Here is a 12,973-nt window from a genome sequence, read left to right on the forward strand (position 1 = left end):
TTCTGTCTTCAGGAAGTGCAGCTGAGAATGCCTACAGTAAAGAAATTAGTAACACCCATTTCACTCACTGAAATTCAAGAGGCTCTTCAGTCACATCCATTTTCTCAAACTTTAAGATTATTCCAGCTGTTTTGAAATGCATTTGTAAAACCATATGCATCTGCAAAAGCAAGTGATATCAAAATGATTAATTAAAATGATTAATTAATTAAAATTATTCTAAATGCTTTAAAAAATGTTTAATGTTTTGAAATTTGAAAGTTATCAAATCAATATCACAAAAAAAAGGATTTATAATATTGAATATCCTAGAGCAAGGTGTTTTACCCATTGGCAGCTCCAAATCAGGCAGAAAAGGAATCTAAGTGTATGACAATTCTGTCAGCTATTTTATGAGCAATGTGCAAGTCCATGTGCAAAGCTAGTCTTTCACTTCCAAGTCTACTTTGCTTACAAATAAAAACCCAAATCTAAACACTTCAGCCTGAGGTTTTTGTATCCTTGAAATCGTTATTTTTAGTGCTGCCAACTGTCGTCTGATCATTTATTATTAAAGGATGTGTTGATTATTGTATGTCCCTTTTTCCTATATTGTGATGAATTCAAATGTCTATTTTATTTTTTTTCTGTGATACTCATTAGGTTTTATATTCCTGTCAAACCTCTCCTCTACTGGGGATATGCTCATAAAGCTGTTACCCCTACACAGATGTTGCAAAGGGCATCTCTAGCTGCCAGTTTTCCAACCCGTTCTGCATATTCTGTACCTAGTTAAATTTGAGGAAGCACAAGAGAATGCTGTTTTCCTGGAGAGAATGGTACATTGATTTTTATTTTAGTAGTAGTATTTCCACATTTTGTTCAGTCTTTGCATGTTTTCTTTAACTCCTGGTTTAATCTGAGCAGAACTGGATTCCCACTGAGCTGCAGACATTCATGCCCCAATGTTTTTCATTTACAAGTCAATGTCAATCTCATTTTTTTCCCTGAATATATATTCTTGCATAGCTGTCAAAACTGAACCTAAGTTATCACTTTATTCTCAAATGTCTTAGGAACTGGTGCCTGTGGCGTTCAATTCTGGGAAAGTATTTTTTCCCACACACACCCCCTTTAACTTTTGAATTTCATTAATATTTCCCTTGTGTTTTTTCTTGAGCTAACATCAGATGGAAATACTTAATTTATTAACCTTGCCTATATCTCTTAAATTTTCCTTATTTAAACCTTTTAATGGAGGAACATGTCTAGACTCCTCACATGGATCAATTTTCTCTTCTATGACAAATTATTTGTGACTTTACTAGGTGGTTTTTTTCCTCTTCAAAGTACACTCACTTTTCTAATTTACTTGCTTATATTCCTATCTGCTGGTGTTAACTGATTTTTTTTTCTTGAAGCATGATGATTAGATAACTTTATTAAACTTATTACATAACCATCATTTTATCTTACCATTTGTTTTTATTTCCTTTGTAAGAAAATACATCTAGCATTTTGTTTTTATGCTCTGCACATTGACATATATTTTAAGCCATTCTGATAGACTTGAGTTACATTTATTTTGAACCAAAAAAAAAAAAAAAATTCGGGTTTTTCTTTAATTACGTTCACATATCTGTAGGTTTTTCTCATCCCCTTTTGCAAAATTTAAGATTAGCTAGTCTGTTGCATGACATCTCAACTAATATGATGTTTCCTGTTGCTTGGTTAATATTTTTAGGAAAAAAGCCTGAAATTAAAAATATTCCTAGAGAAATAAACTGAGAATGATGATTTTACCTTGTGTTTTCATTGGAATGAACATTTTCTCATGTTTGCTGCATATCTAGACCATGCAGAACAACTTGGGGTATAAAATATTTTTATACTGGTTACTTAGCTTTCTTGTGCTGGAATATTTGAAGTATCCATTGTTTCTTTGATTACATTTACCTTTTTTTTGTTTAATTTCAACAATGAGTGCTTAAAACCCCTTCCATCCTGAATATCTGTAAAGCAGACAATCAACCTGAAGTTCAGTGTTGAGATATAAAAAAAAAATATGCTCTACAATGTGCATTTGGTGTTAGCATACATTTTTGCCCTTAGAGAAAAGTCCTGTGGATCATCAGCATTAACTAATAAAAATGTCCTCTTTCAATTGTCTTTCTTACTTTTCTTGTATTTTAGGAGAGGCCAAAACATTGCTTAGATTTTTGCTGCCTTTCCATTTGTTGGAGATAGGAGTCCCATTGTTCCTTGTAGGTCAGAATCTTAAACTTAGGTTCTGTGTGACTAGTAATACCAGATATGGATCTGCTCACAGGGCTGGGCACTGAATAGCTTATGATCAACTCTGGTAGGAAGGACTTCATTCTTCATTTCTCCTGCAGGACTGGAGGCCAAAGTGGGTTTGAAGTGCTTTAATAAAATAAACCAAACATACTGTCTGAAACCAAACACAACAAAGACAGCATCATCTGAGCTGTTCTTCACAGTCATTGATACTTGACTGCATTTTAATCTTAATGTGCAGCAGGCTTTGTTGTCTTAATCTGCACCTGGAATTGCCAGCTGTGCCATCCTCTTTGGGTTACAGAAATGGATAAACATCCACTGGGAGCTGGACAAGAGCTCCAAACATCTTTTTTAATTGATCTGTGAATTAGACATAAACAGTGGTCTTTACACATGTATAAGTAGAATAATTAACCATTTCTTCTGCCTAGAGCCTTCATATGTCCTTATGTCATCTCGTGCAGTCTCTTCTAGAGAACCCTGAAATAATAAGGCTGAAGATTACTCCAAGCACATTAGTGTTTTATAGAATTATGATTATTTTGTTATCCTTTTGGTACAGACTTACATACTGTCCATGAACAGTTTGTTCTGTGTGGCCCGTTGGCTGAAATTTGCCAAATTTGGCATATGAAGAAGAGGAAAAAGGAACAGCACTTCTTTCATGTAATCAAGCCGATAATCCATAACTAAGAAAATTTCAAAGTGGGTTTGTGGTATGTGTTTTTTTAAATAGAAAACCCATTGCAGTGAACGATCTTTTGCCCTCTTTTCTGGTTCCAGGAGGAACACAGTGCCCAAACAGCAGTGCCCTGCAGGAAAGTCGCAGCTGCAACGAGCACTCGTGCACCGTGTACCACTGGCAGACCGGCCCCTGGGGACAGTGCATCGAGGACACCTCTGTCTCTGCGTTCAACTCCTCTGCCAGCTGGAACGGGGAGGCCACCTGCTCCGTGGGCATGCAGACAAGAAAGGTCATCTGTGTCAGAGTCAACGTGGGACAAGTAGGCCCAAAAAAGTAAAGAGCTTTAAAAATGTCTTCATGCTGTAATTGTGTTTGGATTTTACTGCTTTACATTTTTGTCACCAATGACTGCTTGCAAAGGCAAAAAGAGTCTCTTCTTTGAGAACACTTGATGTATATTTCATCTTCTAAAAGTGCAAAACTGGCCCAACAAGAGGATTAGATAATACCTTTGTCACTATGGATTTTAATGGGTGGTATTTACAGTGGTGGTTCTGCTGACTAAATCCAGTTGGCTTCTTGCCACCATCAGGCTGGGCTACAATAAAATGCTTACAGTATGTGTATGACGTGCAGAGCAGCAACATTTCCAAGATCCTTGTGTTGCCTCCAAACAAGCAGTGCTCTATATGGATTAGTGCAGTTCCACTCAAAAATAATGATATTAATCTAAATGCAGTAAAGCATTTCTCAGAACCAGACCAAGGAGGTGTAGCATAGTGGAAACAGACATGACATTAATTTGAAACATTTGTTTGAACATTAGCTTGACAAACTTTGTGATTTTTTTTTCCCATTTATGTGTTTTTTAAAGTTATTCCTTTGGCCCAATGATTAGGTTTTACAGTTTAACGTGTGACCAGGGTTAAATACAGATTAGCTGCTAGTAAAATGCATTTGATATCTTTGTGAGGATTGGCAGTCTGTAAATATATCCCACTCAGAACAGATTCAAAACTCTAAGAACTGATTGCAGAGGTCGTTCAGAAAGTTCATGAGGAAGCTATTTTCACACTAAACATTTGCTTGATGCCTGCCATTTGTTTTATTCTGCAGTAGATTTAAGTCTAATTTACTTTAAATGGAAATTTAGAGAGTAATATCTGTGCATTCAGTAATCTAAATTGTTATGTATCTGTATTAAGTTGCTGTTCCATTTAGTCGTGATATAATTATCTTTTGTTTGGTATATTTGCATTAAAAACCCCACAAACCTCTAATGATTTATCATCCTTTTTAAATATGCTGTAAATTACTCTGCCTTTGATTTGATATTAAATTCTGGAAGGAGGACTGTTTTATTCTTTCAAAAATGAATCATATGAAATGAGAAAAGGTCTTGGTTGTTCCTTCAAATTGTCACATCAAAATCACTAAATCATTTTTAAAGACCCAGACATTTAACATGAAAATGTAAATAGGAACCTTGTTTTAAACTCTCCTTAATAAAAAGGATTACTGTGGTATGATACAATCAATATTATTGGCCTTATCTGCCTCACAAGTTACAGACTCCAGCTTGTATCTTTTCTGTTTAATTTGACCTTGAGTAAGGACTGCAAAAAAAATCAATACTTTGCTTTAAGCCATATATAGTAAACACAAACAATATAAAGCATAGAAATGGTGTTCTAATTGAACTAATTGCCTTGCCTAAGTATCTGAAGAGGAATTGTAGTGTTTAGCACTCCTGAAAGATGAAGCTCTCTGTGAAATGGTGAATGTGTCTATTTCAGACTGCTTTGTATGCCCTATAATTTCTCCTGTTTTTAAAGGGAAAAGTCAATGCAAGAAAAGCCATTAGCAAGCAAACATTCAGTGCTTTTCAGAAACATTTTTTATTTTAACCTTAAAGAAAATTTCTGACAACATCGTCAATATATGTGATTGGTAGCAGAGGTTTTTTTAAAGTGTATGTGATCATACCTAAATACACCCTTGCCTATAGAATCTGATTTTATGAATCACACAGAACAGAGGCACAAGTTGACTTAAATTTTAGAGAGAACTTACAGAGGGGTGATGGAGATTTGTGTTTCTATAACTATATTATTTCATGGTTTTTTACATTGGTGGAAGAGGGAAAAAGAGAATGGGCCAAGATCCCATTTTAAGAGGGCACCAAGGGATTGGTGCTGGTTCATGTTAGTTGATCATATCCTGAGAAGAACATGTGAATTGACAGGAAAATGCAGTGACAGCTAATGGAAAGCATGCACAAGCAAGTATTATTGTTGAGGAGTGTGTTCCTATAAAGCTGCAAATCAGCTTTTGTCCTACTCACACTGCACAGGCAGAGTTCTTTGCTGACCATGGAGACTAGATTTTCCTGACAGTTTACCATTAGACTTGCCTCTCCCACTTCTCTTCAGTTGCCCAGCACTGAAAAGAAGAAAATTTAGTCATAGCAATGTTTTTCTGTAATATTCCAAAAGCTCCCAAATATGGATGTGATGTTTTTCTTACATCTCTACATAATCTTCAGACAGTCCACAGTCTGTATGTTTTTAGAGCAGTAGTAATTTTGAAATTATTTTAAATATCTTCAGTACTTCTGTGAGAGTTTTTGTATTATTCTGAAACAAGTGTTGGGGCATAGAGTTGTTTTTCCTTGATGAAAAAGACAGAATCCCCACAGAATGGGGAAAATGACCTGGGTAATGAGTCCCATATGTGGCAGTCCAATAATCCTTTTTATATGCTGATCAAGCCTCTTCCTAAAACAAGTAAGGTTTTCTGCCTTTTGACAGTCTTTCTCAGTCTCATTGATCTGGCAGTTTTAAATCCTTTTCTGGTTTCTGTCATAATCACAGCCAGCTTATACCTATTTGTTCCTGGGTTAGCAGTGTTATTTATTTTCAATATGCCTCCTTCCAGAGTTTAAATTTATGATAAAGTGATGAGACCTGGAAATGTATTTTACTAAGCTAAATAAGATGTATTTTCTTAATAATTATGTGAAAGCTTGAAAATAACCCTGAAAACACAGCGTATAGCACGGTGAGTGAGGGATGATGATTATTTAAATCCTGGGGTGCAGAATACACCAGATTTGGCTTGCTTTCACCACATGCATTTAATTGCTACTATTTTTCATATCTGTGCTCCATCCTGGTGAATTCTGGGCAACAAGCACTGTCCTCATGTGCCTGCAGGCATTCAGTACCTCACACAATTCACTACTTCATTGCAGAGTGATTGTTTATTTGATAATTCTTCTTGGTAATTTTTTCCTTAGATGCCCTGAAAGCCTTCGACCTGAAACTGTGAGACCTTGTCTGCTTCCCTGTAGGAAGGACTGTATTGTGACTCCATTCAGTGACTGGACAGCATGTCCTTCTTCATGTCAAGAAGGTAATTTTCCATTGCATGCTACTAAATTTTAAGAATATAAAAAATGGGGAGTCAGACTAGAAGTCACTTCTGGCACATCTCTCTGACAGAGGATGTGTAATACCTGGTACAGCTGCTGCAGGGGGGACATAGAGATTTTGCTGAAAAGAACAGTTATTTCTATCCATTTTCTGTATGCATCTGTTTGTATTTTTTTTTCCCACATTTTGCCTAATGTTACAAACTCCCATTTGCATCTTACACTGATAAAGAGATAACTAGTTACAGGGTAGACACATAGCTCTTATCATCAGCTTATCATCTTAACATCAGTACTTATACAATGATTTTGGGTATGGAAATACCTAAGTTTATGCTGTTTGCTCATCAGAAAAACCTGAGTCTTTATATACCAGAAGATAAGTATGTAGCTAAGTAGATACGCAGTTGTATATAATTTTGTCTGGCTGCTTCTACTCCAAGGAAAATTGAAGGAGAGTTAATAAAAATCAACAGAATTTACAACAATGTGAATGGTCTGATTTAAACATAAAATCCAACACCATTTTAATACATTTGGCAAAGCTCCTTAAAAGTGCTTTAAGAGTGCGGGTCTCCCCTGAATTTTTATTATGTTGAAATCACACATGAAGTTAGCGTGATGACAGGCTTAGCATTAGCCACATTTTATGCTCTTTTTGTCTTCTTAAGCTTAACATTATGCATTTTTCTAATATGTACTGTTACGGACAGGCTCTGTAATACTCCCTGTTCCACAGGGTGCTAATCCCTGTGTGGGACATGGTGATTACTCACAGCTACCACATTGTCAGAATGTAAAAGATACAGTTGCATCAAACATACTGATTTGGGCTGTCACGGCCAATTCTTCATGCTTGGTAAAGGACACAAGTGCATTCTAACAAATGAAAAAAGAAGTTAGAAAGACCAAATTCATAAACTTTGAAAAAGAGCAGGGAACTGAATTCATTAAATCTGAATCTATGAAATAGATATTCATTTTTATATATGTGTTATTTTACAGCAGCATTAATTGTTCTTTCTGAAATATTTTTGTTGGAGATCAAACTGGGTGAAAATGCCATCCTTTTCTGTTCCTATTTCTGTGGCTTTTAAGCAAGTTCTCAATGCAATGAGCATATCTTCATGGGTATTTACCACAAACGATTGTGCAGGCTTCTATAAACAGTATATTTGTGAACTACAGGTGTTCTGTCTATTCTACAAAAACCACTTTTTATTTCACGGGGTTTACCCATTTGTGCCAGCACGCAGGTCAGCAGCTTTGCTGGGCTGCACGTCTGTCTTGCCCCTTGTGCCAGCTCCTGGCATCTCCTGGAGCTGTTTGACAGGGGAGTGCAGGGTTTGCTCGGTGCTGAAGGGTGGCCAGGTGCTGGAGAGCCACCGCCGGGATTCTCCGACTGCTCTCTCCTAATTGCAATTGCTTGGCCGAGCTCCAGCACGCCTCTGTGATCAGACAAGCTGCAGCTGCTGTCATAACCCACCCAAAGCTGCTATCAGCCCAGTCAGCCAAATGTCTGCTCTACTGCTCTCCGTGAAAATGAAATAAAAACCCTCCAAGATTTTTACCTAACATGGGCATTGCTGTGGAACTAATACAGATCTGTAGCTTTTCTCTTCATTTTCTGCCTGAAGAGCCGATACCTGAAGATGACTGAAATCAAAATTCCTACAGGAATTATTTACTGTTTATCATTAATAATGGATGACTATAATAATTAAAAACTGCAAACTGTAAAGGAATTTTAGAGTGGAATTTCTGTTTCTGGTTTTACATGCAAATGATTAGGGCAAGCTTACACCTTCAAACTGTGAAGTGTAGCAGCAAAGTGAGCTGGTTTAATTTTTGTTCTCTTGAATTGTTTATTCATTTCATCTGTCTGTTCATTTGTTCAGTATTGCTGGTATTGCTTTCTGTTTAGTTCTGCTTCCTGGCCTTGAGCTGAAATTGAAGTGTTTTTTCAATTAGGATTCATTTTTTTTCTGCTTATGGGCAAAATAGCACGTCAGTATTATGGCAGTTGGTTCAAAAAGCTTGTTTTCACCCTAATTAGTTCCAGGCCTAGGTAGCATTAGCAGAAAGCAGCTGTTGCACTCTTTGCAGGGGGAGTCACGGTAAGGAAGCAGTCCCGTCACCGAGTCATCATCCAGCTCCCTGCCAACGGAGGGAGGGAGTGCCCAGACTCCCTCTTTGAGGAAAGGGAATGTGAAGCTCCTCCTGTCTGTCACAACTACAGGTATGTGAGACAACCAACCAGAAACAGCTCAGATGTGATTTTTAAACTTGTACTACCTCTGGAGCTTGCTGAATTCCATTGCTTAGCAGTAGTTGTTTTTCTAACGTGCTATTTAGAAAAATAGGATCTGAATCAAAGTTTCACAACAGATATGTAGACTCAGTTGGGCCCATAGGGAATCACTGGTTCATCTTGTTCCAGTTCCTTGGAAAGAACATTGCAACAACTAAGAATTATTTTCCAGAATAAATTTTTCCTAGAAACTATTTTGACATTCTAAATATGCAAAACAAATCTTCTAAAATATCCAAAGTGCTGAACTGGAAGCTTACATGTTTAGGAGAGCTGAGTTCTGGTGCCCAGTTCAGTCTATCATATCCTTTATTTTTCTGTCTCTGTAAGCCCTGAGACCGTCCAGAGCTGAAGATATCCCCCTCATGCCCTGTGTCCTCTGCATTGCCCTGATCTTCACCACAGAATGTTGAGGACTATTCCAGAAGGTGGAACCATTTTTGCTTAGGAAAATGCTTGGGTAGTTCTGTAATATCTATCTGAGTGTGTGGGAAGGTCTAGACATACAACAAGATTTGTTGCTGATGGAGACAAAGTTTAGAAAATTCTGATGTCGTTAGTTAGATTTACTTGACAAAATAATAAAAAAAAATTGTTTGTTTTATGAATAATAATTCCCATGAAACTACTATCAGTTGCAGAGGTACAAATAGAATTCAAGCTTAGTTTAATAAAAAGAAATTGAGATTAAAGAAATATACTGCTTTCATCATCTCATAAGAATTAGCGTTGCAAATTCATTAGGAGATCACAGTCTATGCAAATAAAAGATATAAAAATATTGAAAAGGGCATTTGGAAGCTACCAAAATCAGTACTTTAAACATCAGAAGTAGAGCTCAGCAACTTTCTACAGTTAAAATATAGAGCCAGAGTTTTATCTTTTAAAATGCTGGCTGCTCCCCATCTCTTTAATATCTTCAATATCTGATCTGCATGGTAACGTGCTGAGCATTAAGAAAAAAAGAGTTGCTAGAGAGTGGTAGATGAGGTCATTTATATTTCATGACATGAACTAATACTAAACACATGTTCCATGTATTTCCTTTAGCATCTTTCTGACCTGCACACATGCTGTGACAGATGGACTCACACACTCAGCTGGCTCATGCCTTAGTTGCTGTCCCATAGAGGCAGGTTGCAATGAAACTGGTGCAAAACCATTGAGATAGTTTGAAACATGCAAACTGCTGATGGTTGGAGCTGTGGACAGCTGTGGATTATTTTAGAGTTGTGACAACAAACAGATTTGCCTGGATTTATTATATTTAAGGGCTGCAGCATTAGCAGGGAACTTTGTAAAAGTTTCATAGCAGTTTCTATTAGTGATTAATAGTTTAAGCACTGCAATATTGCATTTGTTATTGATGTTTTTTTGCAAGTTTGTTTGTGTTTTATTTTTGTTTGAGTTTTATTTTTGATATGGTGGACCTTTTGCATTGGTTTTCTTGGCTGGTTGCCCATTTCTAAGGTATTGCCACTGAGTATCCCAAAATCTCAGGAATTTCCTGAGGCACCCTTGCAATCACTCAATCCCAAAGTCCAAATAGTTTCTTGCAGCTACCTTTCCTTTCTATTTCTCATTTCTCCTTTTTTCTTTCTACCTTTGCTTCCTCCTTTTTTCCATGTGTTCTCAGTGGCCTCATCCTAAAAGAAGAAAAAATGTTAACAGAATAGAGATAAGTTTGTGGTCTTGTTACTGGTTCTTTTGTGAATTGCCTGTGACCAGTTAGGAAAAATAAGCAACAGTTTATGGTGGTTTATCTAGCACTTGTGCTGCCTGGGGTTTGATGGGTACAAGGTTGAGATGGGTTGCTTCCCCTCTCCTTTCAGGTGGAAGACACACAAGTGGCGCAGGTGCCAGCTGGTACCATGGTACGTGCGCCAGGACAGTCCAGGAGCACAGGAGACTTGTGGGCCTGGACTACAAGCAAGAGGTGAGACCCTTTGTTTCTGTCATTTATTCCTCAGAAATCTGTAGGTGCACTGGTGTGGGAAATGCCTTACATTTTAGTCCTTGTAACTTAATATTAATTTAATCCTCCTTATGTGCATCAGCAGAGGAAAATACTGAAAGTGCTCAGGGCGATGTCTCAGTTTGTTTGGAGCCTGCCAGTGTGGAGATCCTAGAGCTTCCTCTGGAACTTGCTCCCTGATGCAATGTGTGTGTGTGACCCCTTATCCTTTCACTGTGTGCTTCTGAGAACGTTTTGGCTATTTCTTCTCAATATTCTCAAATTGAGTTAAAGAGAGCAGTGGGAGCACGAGAGATGCAAGACTTTGCATTTACACTGTTAAAGTTCAGTCCAGCCCCATTCTCCAGGCTGTCAAGGTCCTTTGAATGGCAGTCCTTCCAGTAGATACTGACTGCTCAAACTGCCATTGTCCTCAAACTTGCTGAGCATGCCTTCTGTGCAGGTTGTTAAAGTGACTAAACAGAACAGTGCCTGGAATTAACCACTGAGGTGTAACAACCTTAACCAGCTGCTGGTTAGACTTCTAAGCCACTGACCCTTTGAGCCCAATGATCCAGATATTTTTACACCATTTCCATTAAACAGCAAATAATTTTTGCATCCAAATCCAGCTTTGCTGTTGCCTGTCTTCATAGAGAATTTTGTGGTTTTAACAGAATTATATATGTGTGACTCTGTTAAATATAGGCAGGATAAGGGCTTTTTAGGTGCATTGAATACATTCAATAGGAAAATAAGTGCAATTCCTATTTACTGTGTTACAGTAATTGAATTGCTTTGAACTACTGGTCAACCTTGAATTCCAGGAAGGTTTTTCTCCTTTGTTGTTTCTGAGTGCAGATTTCTATTTGTTAAAGCACTATTGGCTCAGCAGATTGTGCCATTGCCGAGGAAGGACACTGCAGAAGTGAAATGTTCAGGTCATTAACTTCCTTGCAGTATGAAAGGAGGTCATGGTATACTTAAAAAGTTATGGAGTAAATCTTAAGCTAGTAGCTCCTACCACTTACTCAGAAAGTGTCACAGGAGATCAATTTAGAGCTTACCACAAAATGAAACCTTAAGGCATTGCCTGCTAATACAAAAGACTTCTGGCTGTGGTAATTATTTCAAAGGTCTATCACAATGGAATCTATTTCTAGCAGCTCTGGAGGATACATTCAGATTACACACTGAGAAAATAAGATTTCTGTCTTTGATGGTAGGAATTCAGACAGTAGAAAGTGTTGTCTTCTGTGCTTGCATGGTAGTACCTAAATCTCTTGACTTTGTTTCAAAGTGAGTTAATAAAAAAAGATAGTTAATAATAGTGCATGCAGATTGGATTTTATTATTCTTTTGTGTCATGAGAGTATCTTTTTATTTTCTTAAATGTAATTCCAATCATATACAGGGCACAGGTATATAAAATAATACATTATTTTGAAATTAATGACCATGTAGTTTTCAAAACAGAGTGGCAGAATATCCCTTTGGCAGTACACAGAGTTTGATCTTGTGAAAGATGATGTATTCAAGCAGTAATCTTGTTCCCACAAGCAGATAAAATGGAAGTAGCTCTCTAGTGTAATATGGTCAAGTGGTAGGATGAGTAATCCTTAATTAGGAACCCCTGGAGTAGCTAAGCCTGAAGAAAGCCAGTGTTTTTGATAGAATTCTTTGAATGTTTCTGAGATCAACTGTTAGAAAGGAAGATTTTTTGTTTACTACTGCTTTTTGTCAGATCTATCCCATGTATAAATTCCATTGTAGAATTCACAGAGCATATTATTCAAGCTGGAAAATGAAAGTTTATTTGTATCTCAGTCCAGATATCAAAATATGAATTTAAATATTGTTTAGGCTGTTGCAGTGGTGAAAATTATAGGCATTAAAGACAGAGGGGGTTTTGTCCAATATTTTTCCTGTTTATGTAAGTGATGTAAATTAACATCAAATGCAAGTTTACAGCTCAGGTCTGTTATGTATCATGTCTCACTGTTGTAATGCCTCACAGTGTGTTGATCATATCTTTTATTTTTGTACTCAGTAATGTAAACAGATAATCTGTGGGAGCTAAACACAATAGTGCAGCTTTTTCTTAGATAACACAAGTAATATATTTTCCCTTTACAATGAATATGACTTGGAAGTATAAGTTGAATTTTTTGCACAAAAGTAAATTTCACTTTGGAAAACAGTCTTCTCTAATTCTAGAGTTTTTTCTTCACACCACAAAAAATTGCATTTTGAACACAAATAGTGTGTTTTTTATGTGATAATATAATTTGTCTCCTACAAAGGGCATCA

At 36.9% G+C, this 12,973-nt stretch overlaps 1 protein-coding gene across 1 annotated transcript in view; it reads left to right on the plus strand.

Annotated features, from left to right (window-relative positions):
- Nucleotides 1-12,973, plus strand: part of THSD7A (thrombospondin type 1 domain containing 7A) — a 254,711-nt gene that overhangs the window by 192,335 nt on the left and 49,403 nt on the right. The window contains exons 10-13 of the mRNA XM_056484539.1: nt 3,064-3,298; nt 6,264-6,379; nt 8,505-8,637; nt 10,542-10,645. Of these exons, the coding sequence (XP_056340514.1) occupies nt 3,064-3,298; nt 6,264-6,379; nt 8,505-8,637; nt 10,542-10,645 (588 nt within the window). The remainder of the gene's footprint in view (nt 1-3,063; nt 3,299-6,263; nt 6,380-8,504; nt 8,638-10,541; nt 10,646-12,973) is intronic.

Source organism: Oenanthe melanoleuca, chromosome 2 (assembly GCF_029582105.1).
Source record: "Oenanthe melanoleuca isolate GR-GAL-2019-014 chromosome 2, OMel1.0, whole genome shotgun sequence".
Classification (NCBI taxonomy): Eukaryota; Metazoa; Chordata; class Aves; order Passeriformes; family Muscicapidae; genus Oenanthe; species Oenanthe melanoleuca.